This window comes from Gekko japonicus, unplaced genomic scaffold (genome assembly GCF_001447785.1).
Source record: "Gekko japonicus isolate JY-2015 unplaced genomic scaffold, Gekko_japonicus_V1.1 scaffold88, whole genome shotgun sequence".
Taxonomy (NCBI): Eukaryota; Metazoa; Chordata; class Lepidosauria; order Squamata; family Gekkonidae; genus Gekko; species Gekko japonicus.
Window position 1 is genome coordinate 1,124,612 of NW_015160209.1, and position 22,962 is coordinate 1,147,573.

The 22,962-nt window shown below is 41.9% G+C and overlaps 1 protein-coding gene across 1 annotated transcript in view; it reads left to right on the forward strand.

The window, feature by feature from the left end:
* Positions 1 to 20,580: 20,580 nt before the first annotated feature.
* Positions 20,581 to 22,962, forward strand: part of CPA6 (carboxypeptidase A6) — a 71,948-nt gene continuing 69,566 nt past the window's right edge. The window contains exon 1 of the mRNA XM_015408899.1: positions 20,581 to 20,675. Coding sequence (XP_015264385.1) covers positions 20,581 to 20,675 — 95 coding nt within the window. The remainder of the gene's footprint in view (positions 20,676 to 22,962) is intronic.

Sequence of the window (22,962 nt, forward strand, 5' to 3'; positions counted from 1 at the left end):
TCTAAACAATAGCAAACTAGGAATACAAGTTAACCCTATAATGACTGAATCAGACCTTGTAAACACATACATTTCCAACAAAGATGACATCAGTGTAACACAGGTATAGGAGAGGTGTGAGTGGGCAGAAGATTAGGAAGTGTTGCTCCAAATCGGCTTATGGGCTTATGAGCTGTTAAACATGAATAAAGGGAAGGTGAACAAGAACTTTAAGGTTAAAATGTCACAAAATCTGACATTTCTATGCAAATCTCAAAAGTATTGAAGGGGTTGGATGCAACAAGCTTTTCTGTTAATGAAAAATGGAGAGGACTGTGCTAGGGATCATGGGACCCACGTGGACAAAAGGGACAAAAGATTGCACTAAAAAGTTGACTGGATCAAACTCAAGATCAACAACAGTGACTGTTCAAAGTAACTGTAATTGGTGATAACAAAAATATCTAGTTTTATTAAGCTAATTTAACAACTGGAGTTGGTTGAGAAATGCTTTCTCAGCTGTTGTGAGAAATGCTTTCTCAGCTGTCACTATGCTCAGCTTGCATATTTATGAGTCTTACAAAGAAACAACATGGTGTACCTTTTGCATTTTGTGGCCTCTTAATCCCACTGTTCATATATTTTCTTTGTTGACAGAAAATGTACTTCATGCATCTGATGAAGTTTAACACATGAAAGCTTATTAACAATACATCTGTTAATTTTAAACGTGCCACTCTGCTTGGAGGCTTAGAACCACTGCTCTTCCTCAATAAGGTCTCTCTAAATGGCAGCTGAGAGCATTGCTATCAATATCAGTAACTTCACCATTGCCCTGACCTGGGTGGCCCAGGTTAACTTGATCTCATCAGATCTTAGAAGCTAAGTAAGGTTGGCCATGGTTAGTACTTGGATGAGAGACCAACAAGGAAGTCCAGGTCACTATGCAGAGGCAGGCAATGGCAAACCACCTCTGTCTCTTCCCTTGAAAACCCTATGGGATTGCCTTAAGTCAGCTGTGACTCGAAAGCACCTTCCACCACCAACTTCACTATTACTTAAGGGCTGGATGGACATCTAGATACAGCAGTATCTGGTATGTCCCGAATATCCAGTACTTGTGATCCCCTTCCTGTCATTGGCTTAAGTACATCCTCATAATGGCAGACAACAGAAAGGGATGGGAAGTATGCAGAGGAAGCCAATTTTACTTTGTGAAAGAAAACAAACAGGCCATAACAAGGGAGGGAGGCTAATTTGAGAGTTTTCAGTGGAAAGGTAAGACTGTATAGATCACAACAAACTATGGCAGGTCCTTAAAGAGATGGGAGTACCAGACCACCTCACATGTCTCTTGAGAAACCTGTATAAGGGTCAAGAAGCGACAGTTAGAACTGGATATGGAACAACTGATTGGTTTAGCATAGGAAAAGGAGTACGACAAGGATGTATATTGTCACCTTGCTTATTTAATATATATGCAGAGTAAAAAGGTAAAGGTTCCCTTGCTCGAAAGCCAGTCAAATCCGACTCTAGGGTTGTGGTGCTCATCTCCGTTTCAAAGCCGAAGAGCCAGTGCTGTCCGAAGACGTTTCCGTGGTCATGAGGCCGGCATGACTAAACACCAAGGTGCACGGAAAGCTGTTACCTTCCCACTGTAGTGGTACCTATCTATCTACTTGCAATTTCTTGCTTTCGAACTGCTAGGTTGGCAGGAATATGCAGAGTACATCATGTGAAATGCTGGCCAGGATGAATCACAAGCAGGAATTAAGATTGCTGGGGAAAATATCAACAACCTCAGATATGCAGACGATACCACTCTAATGGCAGAAAGTGAAGAGGACCTCAAGAGCCTCTTGCTCAGGGTCAAAGAGGAGAGCGCAAAAGTGGGCTTGAAGCTCAACATCAAAAAAACTAAGATCATGGCATCTGGCCCCATCACTCCTTGGCAAGTAGAAGGGGAAGCCGTGGAAGTAGTGACAGACTTCACGTTCCTGGGATCCCAGATCACTGCAGACTTTGACAGCAGCCATGAAATTAAAAGATGCCTGCTCCTTGGGAGGAAAGCGATGGCGAACCTAAACAGCATGATAAAAAGTAGAGACATCACCCTGCCAACAAAAGTCCGCATGGTCAAAGCAATGGTATTCCCAGTAGTCATGTATGGCTACGAGAGTTGGACTATAAGGAAGGCCGAGCGCCGAAGAATAGATTCTTTTGAACTATGGTGCTGGAGAAGACTCTTGAGAGTCCCTTGGACTGCAAGAAGATCAAATCAGTCAATCCTAAAAGAAATCAACCCTGACTGTTCCCTGGAAGGCCAGATAATGAAACTGAAGCTCAAATACTTTGGCCACCAATTGAGAAGGGAGCACTCACTGGAGAAGACCCTGATGCTGGGAAAGACTGAGGGTCAAAGAAGACCGGGACGGCAAAGGATGAGATGGTTAGACAGTGTCATAGATGCAACGAACATGAAATTGAGCAAACTTCAAAGGATGGTGGAAGACAGGAAGGGCTGGCGGGATCTGGTCCATGGGGTCGCGAAGAGTCGGACTCGACTGTGCGACTGAACAACAAACAACAACAAAGGGCATGGAGGTTCCATTTGTGCTCACCATCAGTTACCCTCCCAGAGACTCTGCATATCATATTTATTAATCAACATCAAATATTATAAACAAAAACAGTAGGTTTGGGTTTTTGCCTTGATTCAATTAGAGTTTTCAGGAACAAAGTGGACTCTAATGCCACAGGGCCATATTTAGATACCAACAAATGTTGCAACTGTAAGTATTGCCATTCTACAGAAGGTGAAGACAAATCTAATTCTATCATAATCATACTAGTACAGCTTTGAAAAAGTATACTTTATTCACATGTAGAAATTCATGGAGGCCAGAGTTTTTCTTTATCTTCACAATAACATTGCAAGGTGGGTTAGGTTGACAAATAATGACTGTCTGAAGTAACCCAACACATTGAAGTTTATGCTTAACGAAAGGATTTGAACCCAGGTTAAAGCTGATTCCAAATTTCTCATTCAAACCCCTCAAATCCCTATTTTTTCTCCCTTGTGCAAATCCAACTCACAATTCTTTATTTTTGCACTATTAGGGTTGCCAAATTAAAATTCCCTACCGGCGGGGGATCGTCTGGCCGGTCCGGGAGCTGCTTGTGGATGCGCGTGCGCGCGCGCGCCGCCAGGACGTCACCTGGAAGTGACGTCACACGCTGGGCGGGGCCACGCCGTTTGAGGGGAAAACTCTTTGTTTTCCCCTCAAACGGCGTGGCTCCGCCCCCAGCGTGCGACGTCACTTCAGGGTGACGCGCACGCGGGGGCGGGGTTTCCCCCGGGCCCCGATTCCGGCACACCAGAAATCGGGACTCCGAAGCGGGGGTTTCCCCACCCCCCGGCTGCATTTGGCAGCCCTATGCACTATTCTATATTTCTTTACACAAAAGTTTGCATATTAAATCCAGAGATTGATGCCATGAACAGAGAAAACCTGAAAAAGATATCAGTTTTCAGACAAATCTCTAATCCAAAAAGAAAAATATTAGGGGTTAATTCCCCCCCCCCCATTACAGAAGCAACACTTGCAGCTTTAAGAAACTAATGCCCAAGTAGTATTGCCACCCCTCAAGCCTTTGTTTTTTGGTTTCAGTAAAAGGCAAAGGCAGGGCCCTTTCCAGGGCTGTTTGGCCTCAGCGGTTACCTCTCTTCCACTTCCCACTGCCCTAGAGAGAATACTCTAGGGACAGGCCTAGCAGCCTGGCAGCAACCCTCAGATAACTTGCACAACTCCCCTAGGCCCAGGGGCAACCATATGATAATTCTGTACTATTCGACAGCAGCCACTGTATGAAAATCAGTGTGGTGTAGCAATATAGTGTCAGACTAGAATCTGGGAGAACCAGGTTCAGATCCCCACTATGCTATGAATTGGTGACTCTGGACCAGTCACTCACTTCCAGCACAAACTACTTCACAGGGTTGTTGCAAGGATAAAATGCAGGATAGGAGAATGATATAAGATACTTTGGGTCCCACTGGAGAGAAAGGCAGTGTTAAAATATATTAAATCATAAGAGAAGAGAGGGAGACAGAAAAGGTAGGTGGAGGGAAAGAAGAAAAGGGAGCAGAGAAAAATGGAGAGGATATGAGGGCTGCCAGGAGGAGGGAAACTGTGAGATGGGTGATATGGGGGAAATAATGAGACTCCCCCTGCCAGTGTGTTCCCCACTTGTGTCATATAAATTGCACACAAGAACTGTGCAAGATGCATATACAATATAAATGAATCTATTAAACTAAGAGTAAAAAGTGGAGAACCAATACCATTGACAAAAATATAACTGAATATTTTTTAAAAACAGAATAGGGAACATTTGTTCATTCTTAACCCAGGCACCCTCAATTCATTCCAAACTCTGCTTACTTCACTACACTGGCCCTTCTCATTTTATCAGAGGCAGTGCATAACGAAGTGACCATAATCACACAAAAATGCCTGAAAGGAATACCAGGGCAATGATTCCTGTGTGAAAACTGACAATTAATTGGCTGGATAGTTAAGGAACCTGTGCACACTGTTCAGTTCTCCATTACTTCTAAAGTGTGGGAAGATTTTTTAAAAACACCAGAGCTTATGTATTGTTGTACGGAATCTGAAATTCCCCAGAGTCCATTCTTCTCACATTACAGCCTTTAAAAACCTATATTTATTTTACTTACAATGGTCTTTGAATTGGGCATTTTGTCTACTGCTGATAAAAGAATGAAAACATTCTTATAAACCAAGGCTCTAAAATCTGACAGTTTTCTTCATAATGATATATGCTCCTTATAAAAAGGGTAAAAAGGCTGTCCTACTTTTCAAAAGACCTGTGGTGTTGCTCCTTGCTGTGAAATGGCTATTATAAATAACAAGTCAAGATGTTTTACATTCTGAGGAAAGACAGAATTATTCTGCTTCAACTGGCTGTAAGAAACAAAACCAATAGGCTATTCAATCTGAGACAAAGCTTCTAAAATCACACCACAGGGATTCTTTTCCCTACTCTGTCTTCTGATGGTCATCTTCTTTATTCACTTTCTTCTCTATAAAACTCTATGATCAAATGAAATCTAGTCAGGACTAATGATGCAACCCTATCTTCAAGTTATACAATCCACATTATTTATTTATTTGTATATTCAGTTAGAAATGCTTCTTATCTACCTTTCTCCACAAACAGACCCAAGGTGGTTTATAAGATTACCAAGTCAAACTATAAATATTCCTGGTCTAAAACAAATTAAAACATCACAGAGAAGATGACCATCAAGTCAACAAACAATTCGATTTACATCTTGAACCTCATTTTGAGAACCACTGGCTTACACTTGGCAATTATATAAAGACTTTGTTAACTGGAAAAAGTACATTGTTTTTAACACTAGATGGCAGAAAATTAAAATACAGTTCCAAGAAAGCTCTCCTTTTATGTATGCTGCTTAGAGATCAGGTTGTTAGTGGTTTTTGCAATACAATGTTGCTTTCTGCTATATTATTAAGAATTCAGTCATGTGCTTTCATTTTATTATATATTCAGATTCATGCATAGAATTAAGATATTAATAAAAAATTTAACCCATAGTAGACTAAGTCAAAGCAAGCTAATGCTTAATTACTAATAGTAATGATTTCTTCTATTAAGGCATGACACCGAAAGCATATTTAAGCCATGCATACATAACTTCTTAATGTTATTAATGAAGGATGTAAATCAGAACTCAGCTATTTTAAAAAGTTCTATATTGTACTTCCTGTAGATTATATAGTCACATTAGTGACAGAGAAAAGAAAAAAAAATTCTTTTATTGCTGTGAGTAAAGAAGACCTTCCATGGCTTTGACTTAACTGGAGGATAAGCTGAGCAACTACTGGTAAACGCCATTACATTGTTTAACATGCTGACAGTTTCTTAGGAACAGTGACCAGTCTTGTGAATATACTAGTATATGTGGAATTTACTGTAATTTCATTTAAGGTACATTTTAGGATTCATTTAAAATTTCTCAATCTGCTACTTCAATAGGAAAATGACCTTTTAAATTTGGTTTCTCCTTGTGCAAACTTGTGAATCTTCATTTTTTTTCACCATTTCTTTGTGCCATTTCCCCCCCATAAAACATATACTTCATCAAACTACTGCACATGGAGCCTTCCAAGTTAACCTGGGGAACAGATACATGGCATATCCAAGCATTCGAAACAGTGACATAATGATATTGCTATTCTTGCAAAAATCAATAATGCATGGCAGCACTTCCAAGTCTGCAGCATGCTCCACCAATCACGGCCAGACCCAGACCCACCCACCGTATAGAGCTAAATGTGTTGTAGTTGCTGCTGCTGCTGCTCCTACTGGTCTCTGCATATCTGGAAGATCAGGCAGGAATTGATGGGTTTTAGATTTCAACATCTCAAGGGGGGGTGGTCTGTTTTTGAGCCAAACACAAGCACATAGCTTTCTGGTCTTTATTAAAATATTTCCACCCTGCTTTTCTCCACAGCAGGGGCTCAAAGTGGTTTACAAAATAAACACAAAAATATACAATGTAAACAAACAGAAAAAATATACAGCACAATATCCCAATATCCTGGTCTTGTCCTGAATTTCCTTACCTTGCTATGAGCCACAAGGTAAGAGCCAAGGGCCTATGATTTCCAACTCCAGTTTGGGAAATTCCTGGAGATTTGGGGGTGGGTCCAGGAGGGGGAAGGCTTTGGGGAAGGCGAGACCTCAGCTGGAATAATGCCATAGAGTCTACCTTCAAAGCTGCTATTTCCTCCAGGGAAACTGATTTCTGTCAACTGGGAATTGGTTGTAATTCCAAGAGATATCCAGGCTCCACATGGAGGATAGTAACCCTACAAAGGCCCTTTGATTATTTTCCTTCAGTTTGCCAAAGGCTCACACCACTGGCCACACCCTGGATTAAATACCTGTAACAAACAGAAACAGCCACTCAGTCCAGGTCTTGTTCATCTGACAAAGAAATTCCCAAACTCCCTTCCCTTCTCCTTGCACCACCAATCTAAGCTGTCACTCTACAGCCATAGCAATAAACCTATAAAATAGGTCAGCATTATTGTCTGTTTTACATAATGGAATGCTAAGGATGAGATATACTTTCTTGCCTAAGGCTGATTAGAGAACTCACACCTTAGGCATGACTTCCCATCACTTTGGGAAATGTCTACTGAGAGCAATATAGAAATATTTGAAATGAAATAAGACACAGCTTTGAAGCAAAGGCATGAACTGATCTAGGAACTTCCTGAAGCAGAACCCTCCCAGCCACTACAATAGCTCTCTGCTTATGCAAGATTTTCTTCTGTAGCCAAAAAATCTGAACAAATGAATCCATATCACCTAAGCATCAGATGTATGCAACAGAGAACAAGGCTGAACATATACTATTCCAAAGGACCAGCATGAGAAGAATGATGCATAGTGAATTTGTGGCTGTATTGCACATTAATTACGCGTCACATGCTTCATAGCCCAGGCTCTAATGCTTATATTGTGAGGTTTGCCACATATGATATTTTTCTAGAATCACAAACTCCTAAACATAAATTTCTGGCTATCTTTTTTCTTACCTGGGTTGTGGAAGGTACATGCATCATAATGGCTTAATATGTGCCCTCTGTTTTTAAAAACAACAACAAACTATTTTACCTAAGAATCTAGAGACAATGGGAGATTTAAAGTTTAAACTTTAGAATATGGTACACAACCAACCAAGAATAAGGGGGAAGTAGCATGGGTGATTTCATGAGGAGAGGGTGGAACTCCTCAACATTCATGCTTTCTCCCCTTAAAGTTCTCCCTTTGTTTTTTTTCTCTATCTCACACTCAGGACTGGAAACCCCAGTGGAAGAAAATGCTTGGCTGTTTTCTGACAGTTAAATGATGATGAGTGAGCTCATGTTATCGCTTCATAAAATCCCTCACCTCACCCACTTCATATTCCTTTGACACCATTGTGCCACCATCAATTATTGTTAGCCACCTTGACCCACAAGGTAAGGTGGAAAATAAATGTTCTAATAGTTTTTTTAAAAAAGCACTTGTGGGACTTTCAGACCCAAGCTTACTTTTGAACTATTTGAATAATGTCAGTATCCTGGAAGGTTACAACTGTTACTGGTGGCACTACATTAATCTTGGTGTTTTCTAACTTAAGTAAAAATAAGAAATGTAGAACTTTTTCCATATAAGTATCACTAAACATCAAGTGCTATTCTTAGTATATAAATTAAGCTGCATTAGTTGATAATCAACTGCCTACTGTTGCAGGTGACAGATGGATTAACATTTGAATACTATTCTGCTTTTCATCTGTCCTTAATATAATTTTGTATATACCATGCACATAATACTTTAGTACTTTAGTATTATGCACACTGTGTGTGTATGTTTAGACACTATTTATTTTTCTCCGTGGAGTATTAAATCAGCAACATAATGATAGGCCACTACTAACCCCTTGCAGCTGTGAATGTTTGGGAAGTCAAACTGGTCATCAGCTCCATTGTATTATGGACTTGAGCTTAGAAATTCCTATGTATCTACATCATTTAGTATGTCAGTATAGGCAAGTAAAACTCAACTTCTGCCATGGTTGATTTTGTTTTCAGTGACATCCTTGGGTCTCCCCCAACCCAGAACAAGGCTCAATTATGAAGTTATTGTAAGCTGTTTAGGATGGCAGCTAAGTCTCTTCCGAGCATCACACAGTGTTACATTGGTATAACTCAGGCATAAGCCCGTGTATCACTGCATCAGCTCTGTGCCAGTGTAAACCCAGCACTGCTATTACTGCTGGTATAAGGGAGTCCCCTTATAGAAATCGATGAACCAGAGGACATGCCAGGAGAGACATAAGAATAGTCTATATTCTGCACCAATATAATATTATGCCAATGAAAAACCAGGCATCTGTATAAACATTCCCATTGAATTCAATACGTATGCAAAACAACCCCTCCACACACAAAAACACATAGAAATAGACATTTATTTGTATTTAGCCATAAGCCATTACAAACCAAGGTTTAGAGTAAAATTTAAGATATAATAAAACCATACAATCAGAATAAAATTGAGTCAAAAGGTGTCTGCTAAGATGAATATTAATTAGTTCCCATAAGAACAGCGTTAGCCTGTATTTTCTTTGCAGTCAAGGCATATAAAGACATTCTATAGGATATGTTGGCATCGAAATCAGCTAACAAGAATACAATCTTCTCAGAATCTGAGTAGAAACATAAGTCTGATAAAATCCTGGAGAGAAATTTTAACCTAGGTTGGGCATACATCGAGCATTCAAGAATATAACGGGGAAGATTCTCAATAACTGAAGAGCCACAAATACAAAAGCGTTGTTCCTTAGGTGTTCTACTGTAGTGGCCGGCTAATACGGCCATTGGCATTGATTCAAAACGCAAGGATGTGAAGGCTGCTCTCAGGTTATGATTATCTATACTATCTAGGAGGATCTAGTCATTCTTAAACAATTTGAATCAGGGAGTAGACTGTGATTTCACGATTAACTGTTTATCATCCAGTCTCTATGATCTGAACTGTTTGTTGAAGGACTGAGGAAGTCATCAGGAATGGAGTATCTTGATAATAGATTATTAAAAGAACAAGAATGCTCCAAGTCTTTTGATAACATTGATTTAAATGCCAGTTAATGAGTCAGAACTGACTTCCAACATGACCAGGAAGTGACGTAGGCAAGAGGGGATGTTGGGGTAATGCTGTCACTTCCAGGTCACATTGAAGTCACGTAGGCTTGACACTAAAACATTGGGTGTTCTTCCATTTTTGTGTGTGTGTGGCACTCCTACCTCATATACTGGGAAAGTGTGCTATATGCAGTCATCTCAATATGTGTGTTCCCCGTTTTCTGTGAATAGGGCAACACAACATGTATTTCCCAGTTTAAGAACATGCAATTGGAAACCCAGGTTTTCGAAGGAACATGTTCACATTCACAAAGCTGTAAATTAGATATGTTAACTGATTTACACAAAAAGACAAACATAAATATCAAGATCACTTGTAGCAATGTCCCTATATGCAAAGTAGGAGCACCAAAACTATAATGACTGAAAAGGGCTATACTGATAATACAACTGTGCTCAGGGCCCTTAGAACCCATTTCGAGGACAAAATACCATCCTGAATCCTATACATCTCCCACTGCAGATGCATGGACAATGCACCACACAGAGATAAGTATGGGAAGAGGGTCCCCTGCCCCGAAAATACCGTATTTCCCCACCCCTCCTGCAAAATGTGCTATGTACTGGTTCACTCTCTTCTACCTTCCCACACTAGAAGAACAAGGTGCCTTAGAGATATGCTGGCAGGACATAAACACAGTCATTTCAGTGTGACCCCATATGCACATGGGAAAAACTGGGAATGCAACCACATTTCTGGATGGCTACCAGCCATTCCAACCACTGTTACCAGTGGCCAAATACTCATGATCCCCTTTGCCTTGCAAAAGCAAAGCTGGATGGAGCATCCCAAACAGAGCCCACTTGTGGGATAGGATGGAGTATAAATTGAATTAACAACAACAACAACAACAAATTGAAGAGAGTTCCAGTTAGGGTTCCCAACAACCTGGAGGAAAATGTCCTGCCCCTTAACTTAATGGGATGTTACTTATCATATGATGTTATTTAACCCCAAGTCTTAAAAAGCTTCACCACTTTCATACCTTAAGCCACTATTAAAGGGATGGGACATTTTTTTCCTCCAGATTTCAGCAACCCTAGTTACAGTGCAACTCCCTACATCAGAGGTGTCAAACTCATTTTTTATGAGGGCTAGATCTGACATAAATGTTACTTTGGTGGGTCGGGCCATGTGTGCCATAAAACACAATGCCAGGTACTGGAGATATAAACTATATAAAGGACAGCAGCTTATAAACTCTGAGTTGATGTATCCTCACTGCAAGGCCCCATGGGCTGGGAGGGGATGTAGAGGAAAACCCACAAGGGCAGACTGGAGAGCCACTTCTTGACTGCTGCAGACAATGTTGTCCCACTGTGCTGAAGCCACAATTGGAGTGGCTCCATCCGCTCCCCTCCCTTGCACCAGTTGCTCGCAAGTCACATGCTACATAAGAGCTCTGAATGGGCCAGTTCTGGCCCCCAGGCCTTATGTTTGACACCCCTGCCCTACATGGTATTGGTGTAAATGTGGGAAACACTAGGGAGAAGATTAAGAGGTACAGAAACTTGAATAGCCCCTTGTTGGTGCCACTCTTTCAGACCTACAGTTCATACTGCAAGCAGAATGTTTAAGTCCACATGCCATCTGTTGCTACTGCTGAACATTCCTTATTGCTGTCCTTTTTATCTCTTCTGGATCTTTCTAGGTAATCATCCAAAAGGAACAGAGGCTAGAACAGACCTCATTCATTGTTTGGTACCAGTCATCTGTTGAGCCTACAATACCACTAACAGCTGCAGTGAACAGTGGGCATTGCCCCTCCGCTGTACAGTTGCCAACTTGTTCTAGCCTAGCTGCTGTACCTTTGCAAGCTGCTGAACAAATCATTGTTTGACTACCACAGATATACCTATAATTGCATGTTACCAGAAATGACATCACTTTCAGGAAATACATGTAAAATTATTCCCTGTACCCATGTAGAACCTATATTCTGGCTCCCAGGAGACCTTTTAAGTCTTTGTATACACAACTCCAGGCCTAGCTCAATATGTCTCCAGAGAGGACCAAAAGGAGGAGAAACAGGTTTTTAAGCAGAGAATAACTTTATTATCTTAATAAAGATACAGAGTAGCAAAGAAAAGTAAAATGATAGCTTCTCTAAGGCCCCGGTCACATGGGAGGATTTGCCCCATGAAACGGACAGGTTGAGGGCGCATCAAACGGGCGAGATCATACCGCAACATCTGGGAAGTGTCACACACCCGTCCCCGATCCGTCCCTTCGGCCCGAAAACGCGCATTGAAAAGGTACCGGCAACTGGATGACACGCGGCAACTCCAGGCGTCTGATCAGGGAAGCGCTGGTACCCCGTCGCAGCCAGCACCATTCCCCATCCCATGCATGCGCACAAACGCGCAACATCTGTTTTGCCGTGCTATGTCTGATTGCCTGCCGAAGGCCAAAGCACAGAGCCACAGGGGAGCGTCGGATTGCGCTACCGTGGTTCTTTTTGCTCCGGCTCTAATTTCCCTCCCTTCAGCAGCGCAGTATCCCCCGCTCGTGTGACCGGGCCTAAGTAGCTGATAAGACAGCAAATCTAGGCAGTTCAGTGTTAAAATACAATAGCAAGTTACTTGTGGCAGCCAAATTAAAAACAATCACTTTGCAAGATTCTAGTGTTCACTGTATTCCTCCCACCTCAGTAGTTCAAGGAAACAAGCTACCCAGGAAGCAGAGAAGTATAGAGAGTGCTCCCAAAAGGGACACAAAGGAGGGATAGGGAGGGAGGAGAAAGGCGTTCTGTGCAAAGAGATGAAACACGTGGAGGCTACAGAAATCCAGAGGGTTTCAACAGTGTGAAGCTCTACAAATCTGTAGGTGCTATAAACACTCTGTTCTGAATATAAACTACTAATAGTAGTGCAACATGCTGTGCTTGGACCTATCCTAGAATAGCATTCAGAAGCTGCTGCAGAATGCTGCAACTGGACTGCTGGTCAGGGCCAGCTACTGGCAGCATGTGTCCCCAATATTACAGCAATTACACTGGTGATCAATCTGTTCCCAAGTCCAATTCAAGACTTTGCCCTTTAAAGCCTACACAGCTTAAGACCAGGATATTAACATAATAGGGAAAGGCCCTCCCAACTGTCCCATTGATCAAACAAGCTCACCTGGTGGGACACGATAGATGGCCTTTTTGGTTGCATCTCCACAGTTCTGGGCTAACCTCCTCAGGGAGGTGTGCCTGGAACCCTCACTTTCGATCTTTAAAAGGCCACTGAAGAAAGTTTTATTCAGGGTGACATTTAATTAGCTTAGCTGTAAACTGTAATCGTAATATGTATATTTCATATATTTAAGTACAATTTAAATTTGTAATAAATACAAATCCAAAGGGGGGGAGAACCCCTGTAGCAGTAAATCTGGATTTTTCACCACTTCAGGAAGAGGGAGCTCTTAATGTTTTTATTACAAGCATTTAAATGAACCAAGCACCAACAAATGTACAATAAGGAGTAATCCTATACTCGCAGAGATGATCTAATAGATCTTGTCTACTTCTAATTTTGTCTTATGATTAATGCTGGATTTGATGCTAGCTTGCAAGGCCACAAAGCAGATCTGCTAACTACTCAAACACAGGGTTGGACACATGACTCCCTTCAAGTAAGTGAGAAAGCCTTCTTTGCGGACCAAGCATCTTCACTACAAGGAAGGGTGTCATAAGATCCAACTCCAAAACTGAAGACTTCGGTACACCCATTTCTGTCAAGTTTATTCTTCTTTCTCACTTTACTGAAAGGAATGGAAGTATCTCAAACCTGCCTTTAATTCCTTAAATCGCTATCAGTGCAATCCTAGCTCTTTTCTGGGAGTAAGTCCCACTGAATAGACCTGAGTGAGTTTGACATTTCTAGCTTGCAGGGGGGAGGGGTTATTTGACACACTCTTCCCAACCTTTGCAACACTGGATCCTAGGGAGAGATCTTTTCCCCCTTCCCCAAAGCCAATCTACACACAACTTGGAGGACAGGTAGAGGGGTAGCCCGGGAAGGTCCTTTGTGAGTTTGATGTTTCTAGCTTGCAGGGGGGGCTGTTTGACACACTCCTCCCAACCTTTGCAACACTGGACCCTAGGGAGGGATCTTTTCCCCCTTCCCCAAAGCCAATCTGCATGCAACTTGGAGGGGGATGTATTAAAAGGAATGACAGGATTGCCCATTGGAAACAATGGGAGAGGCTTGAAGGCCCATTTGTTTTGGTTTTTTTAATTTAGAACCCTTGGGTTGCCACTCCTCCCAATAGGCCAGCCAGCCGCCGAGCTGGCATCCCTCTATGGGTTGTGCATGCCTGGAGTAGCCCAGCAGCAGCGAGCCAAAGGAAGTGGGAGAGCAGGGAGGAAAGGAGAGAAAGGGGAGGGTGTAGTGTGTCCCATATCCTTGCTCATGCACTTGACCAAGTCAGTGGCAATTGGCCCATTCCCGGATGTCACAAGTGACATTCTCACACCAATTAAGATAAAAAGTGTGCTTTTCTGTTGTAGCTGCAAAATGAATCCATCAGAGAATAATACAATATGTAGACAGCAGGCAAAGAAATCCGAAGTGAAGCTTAACGACTCGACTGCTCGGATTCTCTGCAGTAAGCTGTGTATGCAGAAAGGGCCAATGTTTGTAATGCACTTTGTAATCTGTTTGTGTAAATCATCATACATAACAAAATATTCTTTAAAAGTCTGTTTCAACAAAACGTTATCATGAAATGTCACTCAGGTTTTCAGGTCAGACTTGAAATTCTGGTTTTGGAGGAAATGAAATATAATCAGAAATGTTTTCTTCTTCTCCCTAAGGTCATTTTACATTTAATGTACTGTACACTGTAAGCCTTCTCAACGTAAGAATTTTCTAAGCCTAACCAAATGTCCATCCATCCCAGCAGCTAGGTAGCAACCAACAAACATACCCCAGGAAAAGACCCAAGTAGGACATGATGGAGTCTTCCAGAATATGGTAATCATTAACCAAAGGTATATTAGAGCAGAGAGAGCATGGTGCATCCAAAGTGCCGCAGAAACCAGAAGGAGGTGAGAAGATCTATTCGAGCTGCATTCTGTCTCGTGGTCCTTTGAATCCAATCCCTCATTTTTATATATTCTTTACAGTACTAAATTAAGAATATATTGGAAACAAACAGCACTACTTAACAGCAATGCTCCCTCTAAGCTGTGGAGTCTTGTGAGTTTAATTCTACTTTGTGAACTACTGGCATTAAAGTTGTGAGCAAGTGATTGGGCTACTGCATAAATTAGTTTGCTCTGGAGCCATCCTTCCTGAGCGAAGACAAAAATGTGTGAACTGGAGGCTAAAAAACTGTGAGCTAGCTCACACTAACTCAGTTTAGTGGGAACACTGCTTAACAGTAGCAGTCACAGCTGGTGTTAGTCACTGAGTGTTTTCCCTTCCTCTCATTCCCTGTGCTGTGGAAAATACTTTAGATGTGATTATAGCTTACAAATATTCATTCGGTGCAGTTTTTGGTCAACTATACAACTTTAGCACAAAACCTGTGGCTGATAAAAGTGTCTGTATGATACCCATTTTTCCCATAGGGAAAATAGCTCCAGGTTGAGGAGAGACTGGGGGTGCGTTCAAACGGCAGCCAATCCCGTCATTAGCCCGGCTCTAATTTGATCCTGATTTTTTAAATGCATCGTTGCACAACCAGACAGCCCCCCATGAATCGTCTTACTGTGCGCTGCCTCTGCTGTGGATTGTCCACTGAAGAAGGCATGCATGGTGTTTGGTTTTTTTAAAAAGTTTGCACAAGCGCATAGGTGTGACATCGTGTCCTTGTTTCTCTGCACATGCATGGAATCGAGATTTTTTAAAATGGCGCCCGTTTTAATTGTGTGCTGTAACGATCAGACGGGGGAAAGTCCGTGAATGGGCTGTCGGGAACCGAAAACTCCAGTTTTAAAGTACTATCTTTTTAATACGACTCCGAAACGCGGCAAAACGGGATGCTCATGGACGAGGTACGTTTCCCAGATGTTGCTGTCTGGAAATTACATTTAAATCCGCCAGGCACTCGTGCATGGCGCAGATCTAAAGAGCCGTCTGAACAGACTCTGTGAAAACTACATATGGAGGAAACACTCTCTTCCATGTTGCAGCCTCAATCTGAATTTCTCCTCACTCCTCTCAGCTATTCCTGGCTTTACAAACAGCAGGAGATTGATTCATGTGTCCTCTCATCTTGTGAAGCCTTTGCTTATGAGTTGTTTCCATTGAACTTTCTGAAACTTCCATCCAAATAAACAAGAATAGGAATGAGCTAACGTAAAACTCATCCTACTTGCATGTTTATTTTCTTCTTTTGACTACATTCACACCACCTGCAAGCATCCCAAATTAGCTCTCCATTGATCAGCTCTGGCATGATTTCACAGCATGGGAACATATTTATTCCTGGATTATCCTGGCCAGATGTCAAGTTGTCACCGGGAACAAGCATAGTGTAGTGGTTAGAGTAGGATCTGAGCCATCCAGTCCTGAATTCCCACTCTGATACACAATCTTGCTGACTGACCGCGGGCCAGTTATTATCTCTCAGTCCAAGCTACCTCAAAGGGCTGTTTCTGTGAAGATACAGTGGAGGAAGGCAGAACAATGTTGTAAACTGCTTTGGGTCCAATTGGGAAGCAGGGTTTAAGTGTAAAAACTCTGGAGTAACTGTTCAGAGCCACTTTAACAGGCATCTTCTGTTTGAAACTTGTGAAGTTAGCTTCCATATGCTTGTGTATTTCCCCCCACCAGGTTTCAGCTATTAGGTTAATTAAGACATCCTAACAAGATGTGCATTTTTCATATAAGATTAAACATTGCTGATTATGTTTTTGAGCACTTGAAGAATAAGAATTTAGAGAGACTTGTTCTGTTACACAAGATATAAGAACGTAGTTTGATCTGTGTTGGCTGAAAGAACTAATGACAAGTCATTCCTCTGACTTCAGAAACACTTTTAGAAGACTCTTTGAGAATCAGTCACAGAATTAGAGCTGCATTTGGTGGCTTACCAGTGCCTTTGCCATGCAGATTACGGTATGTTGTTTGCTGGCTGTGAAATGCCAAGATGCCAAATCCTTTTGTTGATAGAAAACACCCCCTTTTGTTGACCAGATGCCACCAGCTATTTATTATTGTTGTTTCTCTTCAGGGGCTTTGCAAAGCATGAGCATGTGCTACAGGATTAACCCTGCCGGCACACAGGCACCCTCCTCCCTGTGAGCCACTGCCAATTAAACTGTCAAATGTCAGGCGAAAGCAAGAGGTCAGATGGAGGAACTTTCATTTCAGTTTTATCTGTGTCAGCTTCTGACTTTAACTGGCCTTATTGGCACAGAAACCAAAGATCTGGGATGCATCTGCAAGGATTTCAGATCTATAAATGGGTTCTGCTTTTACCAACAGGAAAACCATCTAAAGTCATCCAAGCTACAGATTGGTTGTACACTGATGCACATGTGACCCATATAATATTTAAGGCATAGAATCGTAGATTGGTATGACTGCCAGTAAATTACACTGCAGTCTGTGTAACAGAGTCCACAAGAGTAGATTAAGCATTGTATCAATCTATGCTATACCATTTCCAGTTTGTGAGGGACAGTGTACCTCATGATCTTTTTTCTTGGATTTTCCTGCATAACAATAGGATGAAAACAGGTCTTGGTACAGTTATATAGTATAGGCAAATAAACGTTCTAAAATCAGATCCAGAGATATGTGGAGGAAGTCTATATATACAGCAAGGCTTTCCTCCTTATTTTAGTGAATTGTGTCAACAAAGGTTTTGAAAACTCCAGAGCCTAAAAAGCTTCTTCAAAAATAGAGAGGAACTCATGAAAAATGTAAATAGTGCTCTATGTATGTGCAGGCCCAGGTATGCATATAAAGAGACTCTAGATCAGGGTCTTTAATAAAAGTGCAGACTTTTGCTTAGCGTGAGAGTGAACTGAAAGACAGTGTAGCGTATGGGCTAGTATATCAGACTTTGACCAGGAAGCCCCAGCTTCAAATACCCACTCAGATAAGAAGCTTTCTGAGTCAACTGGGCCATTACTGGGTCATTATTTTTAAGCCTACACTAAATCACAGGATAGCTGTGAAGATAAAATGGAGGGGGGACCTCCCTATGTGTTCTGCTCTCAGCTCCTTGGAGGGAAGGTGGGATAAAAAATTAGATCAGGAATCTGCAGTTTCATTGAGCATGTGGACAATTTTGGAATTCAAAACAGGAAGTGGGTGATATCAAAAATGGCTATCATAGTGCTGCTCAGCCAAAAACAAGATGGTTGCTATGGGGGCTGGAGCCAATCAAATAATGTTGGAAAGTTCCAAGGCAAATGTTCTATGGTAGAAGCAGCTGTTTCCATACTGCTGTTCTCAAGCAGGCACTCTTCTGCTCCAATGAGATGGAAGAAAGTTAGGACTGGCTGTTTGCTTTGGGAAAGAGATGTTTAGGGGAAGAAGTAAATGTGATCCAGGAAACCTACTGGCAAGCACCATGGCACCCCTAGGTCCCATAATGGTGTTTACTGAATTAAATCAACAGAATTTGCTGAAGGAAGAAATAGTTGAATTCACAAACTGAAAAACATCAGTAAAAATAATTAAATAACAAATATTCAAAGTCTCAGCTTATCTGGTTGTGACTGAACTGTGATCTAGGAGGACCATGATTCAAATAATGCAGCTGCCATGACTCACTATATCATCTTCTGCATGCCATCATTTCTTAGTTTCAAAACCTCTTCTGCAATTGTAGGGTAATAATAGTGGCCTACTTTATAGGACTCATGTAACTATCACTATGACAATGCATAGTGTTTTTGCTGTTTCCAAATGTATGTGCTTTGTATGCTAAAAGGGCTGTATAAACGCTTAACTATTATAAAGTACCACCAAATACCCTCTAGTGGTTCTCAGTCAATAAAACTAAGCTTTTACCTCCCAAACATGCAACGGAACATCAAGCCCTTTAAGATTCACAGCTGCTGGGAGCTCACAAATTTGGTAATTTTAATTTTCTGTGATAATATCCATGTGCAGACTTTGTTTCTTCACTTCATTTTTAGATGTTATACAGTGGGAAAGAGAAGCATAGTTGCTATTGGCCAGTCTTTGAGAGACTGAATCTGACATAATGTTGCTGGCACTGGACTGAACCATTCAAGATTCAGATATGCTGCCACAATCCTTGGGCACCCCCAGCTTCTATAAGGTCCCCTTAGAGTCCTGATTAATAATGGAAATCATGAGGGGGATGGGAATGATGCACCACTGACACTTAACATCACCCCCAAAAAAGTTGCCTGCTTTGGCTACCTCTCATTTTTCTATCATCACCAACCAAAGCACTGGGACAGAAGAACGTGTGATTGATTAATATGCCTTCTCTTGCTCACTCACACACTTTGCTTCCTCTCTCACACTCATTTGGCTTCATTAGCAACCCATTTGGCAGCCATAGGGGACAGAGACAGAAACACATGCAGAGAGAATATTTTTCTTCCTCCTCCACCCAGTTGCCAACTCATTTTTTAAAATTTAGCCCCATCCGGGCAGAGGCAGACCTAGGTGAATCAGAGGTGACAGACAGCGAAATCTGAGGGGCAGAATCAATATCTGGTTGCCAATGTATTCAGAAATGTACTTTCCAGACCTCAATGCAGTGAAATAATAGACGAGTAACAAACCTGTCTGTCTGTCTTCCTTTTGATCATTAAGCCAGTTTCAAAGTCTCAACACTGAAGGCTGAGGGACACGCAGCTTCCTTCTGGATGAGGTCCAGTGTGTCTGCATTGTTACATAGAAATTAAGATCCAAACCAGACTTCACAAATGTAATGAAAATATGAATTTTACCTACTTTTTAAAAATCTAACTTTAGAGATAATGGCAACTTCTAGGGTTGCCAGCTCTGGGTTAGGAAATTCCTGGAAGGCATAATGCCATACAGCCCACACTCCAAAGCAATCATTTTTCTCCAGGGTAACTGATCTAAGGTTAAGTTGTAATTCTGAGAGCTCTCCAAGCCCCACCTGGAAACTGGCAACCCTGTGACCCTCAAAGTATTAACTTGAAGATTTTGTCCAGATTGATGTTTAAAAAGTTAGTCAGTTTAAGGGGTTAAAAATATACATTGGAAAAAGATTCAGGAAGCGGGAAATACTCATTGCCCCTTAGATTCAGATGGGTAGCACTGTTGGTCTGAAACAGCAGAACAACGTTTGAGTCCAGTGGCACCTTTGAGACCAACAAAGTTGTATTCTAGATATAAGCTTTCGTGTGCATGCACACTTCTTCAGATGCAATCATTTCCCCTTAACTTGTACTTAACTTGCAGCCCGCTTGTACTCTCCTGACTTTCCCGCCCAATTCTGCCAGTCTGCCTCCTGTGGAGTTGCCTCAATTCAAGCTGCGGTCCTCTTTCGTTTAACTGTCATCGAATTTCGTCGGGAGCGGGATTGCCCTCTGCTCTTACAACAAAGCTCTGGAAACAAGCAGCAGAGCTGCTACTCGCTTCTACTCCTTCGTCTGCCTGGGCTGCAAGAGCTCCTGCAACACCACCCCTTTCTCCTCAACTTTCTTTACTTGACTTTTGTCAACCATAGCTGAAAAGCAACAACCCCTCCTACTCACCCCCTTTTCCTCTCAGGGAAAAAAATTAATTTCCTGCCTCTGCTCCTCCTTCCCGGTTCCAAATCGAGTTCCCTCAGGGCGGCTCTTTTGTACACACAGCAGAGACGGGCATCTCTCAGGAACCTCGTGCGGAGATGAGGAAACTTCAGAGGAAAGTAGCCGCATTTCTCCTTTTCTGGCTGCTCTTCGAGCAGGCTACTAGTTACCTTTACGACAACCGCTACGCTGGGTAAGTCTGCTTGCTCTTTCTTGCTTCAAGCACGTCCTGGGTTTGTAAGTCCCCTTGTTTCCACCGGGATTTTTCCTCGCATTTGTGGGGATATACGACCCGATTTATGGACTGTAACGCATATTCTAGTATATGTTAAAATGATTTCACGTTAGCATTACCATGCACAGTAGCAAGCCAAAGCTCGCAAAGGGAAGACTTTGTGACTGTAGCTGGAGTTGCTTTCTGTGCGGGGAAAAATGATCTAGGTGGATTGTTTCTGAAGTGTAATAACACAGCAGAAGACTGGGCATTGAGTAAAATGTGTGTGACAAGAAAGAAGGATATTTAAAACTGTGACATTCTTTATGGCTCCGTAATCAACTCTTGGAATGATATGGACGTTTCTAGGACAAAATGAGCGTCTAAACTGGAATTATTGTGGCCAGAGGAGAATGCACGGAAATTAAAGTTCCTAAAGTGGAATGCTAGAAGACCCAAGGAATGATCATACCTAGAATGGAGTGATAATGGAGCTTGACCGTGGACAGTCAATCCGTGGAGAAATGACAGCAGATAGATGCCACTTCAAGCCAATTTGTGTGGGGAGGAAGATGTTGTATTCATTCCTTGAAGCCCATGACAGCTTCTGTGCCATTTATTTGCTCCCAACCACTTGTTATTTATTTGCTGTGGCCTGGATAGCTCAGGCTAGCCCAATGTCTTGGGATCTCCCAAGCTAAGTAGGGTTGGCAGTGGTTATTATTTGAATGGGACACCCCCAAGGAATTCAAGGAGAGATAGCCAATAGCGAACCATCTCTGAACAAACCTTTACAAATCCTACAGCATTGCCATAAGTGGGCTGTGACTCAGCAACACTTTCTATCACCACTTAATTTTTATCTGGATCCTTATATGCCATTTTCTGTCATCTTATTGGCATCACTGTGCAGTGTAGTCCTGGGTAATGTTCAGGAAAGAGAGGGGTATAAGACATAAATGGCACCACCTCTAAAACAGGAAATGGATTCCAGAAGTCTGGTTGAGTTTATCCCATTGGGCTTAACTGAGATCTGTTCACCATAAGCCAATTTTGGATGTACTTGAACTGGTTTAATCTCATTTTAAGTTATGACACAGGCCTTTTAAATACAAATATGCCTTTGTAAATGGTTCATGGTTGTGGTTGTTTTAGCCAGACACCAGACACTGGCCTAGGGTTTGTTGAATACACAAGAGAGAATGCAGCTTCCCAGAGTCATTTGGGGTGTAATGAATTTGTCCTAAATTAGAATGATTGTTTATTTTGAACAAAGACTTTGACACTGTGGTAGATACTTCTTATTAAAGATGAGTATGCATGATGCCTCCTTGAGTTCTGTTTTGGGAAGAATCCAGAAATTAATAGGGTGCATTATGATCAAACTAAAATTATTTGTAGGAATATTGGAGGAATTATTTGTAAGAATATTCTGCTTTGATTAGACCTCAATTGGAGTACTGTGTTCAGTTTTGGGCACCACCATTTAAGAAGGATGTTGACAAGCTGGAATGTGTCCAGAGGAGGGCAACAAAGATGGTGAGGGGTCTGGAGACCAAGTCCTATGATGAAAGGTTGAAGGAGCTGGGTATGTTTAGCCTGGGGAGGGGGGTGGGATGATAGCCATCTTCAAGTACTTGACAGTTGTCATATAGAGGATGGAGCAGTGTTGCTTTTCATTGCCCCAGAAGGTTGGACCAGAACCAATGGGTTGAAATTAAATCAAAAGAGTTTTCGGCTAAGCATTAGGAAGAACTTGACAGAGTGGTTCTGCAGTGGAGAAGGCTTCCTTGAGAGGTGGTAGGCTCGCCTTTGGTGGTTTTCAAGCAGAGGTTAGATGGCAGTTTGACAGCAATGGTGGCTCTATGAATTCAGGCAGATTGGGATGGCAGGAACAGATGAGCCAGTGCTTGGTTCCTGTAGTCCTTTCTTATGCCCAGGGTATTGCTGTGTGCCACTTTGAGGTCAGAAAGGAATTTTCCTCCAGGCCAGATTGATCCAGGGATCCTGGAGGTTTTTTGCCTTCCTCGGAACATAAAGTAGGGGGGAGTGAGGGAGAGTAGCTGAATTTCCTGCATTGTGCAGGGAGTGGACTAGATAATCCTTGGGATCTTTTCCATATCCATGTTTCTGTGAATATGATATTAGAAATTGCTTGCCTTATGACCACTGGAAATAAAGTGATCCCTTTTGCAGTAGCTGTTTATGTCCAGAATTCGTCCAATGCCATGCTTTAAATTCTCCAAGTTAAGAAGAAGGCAATAAC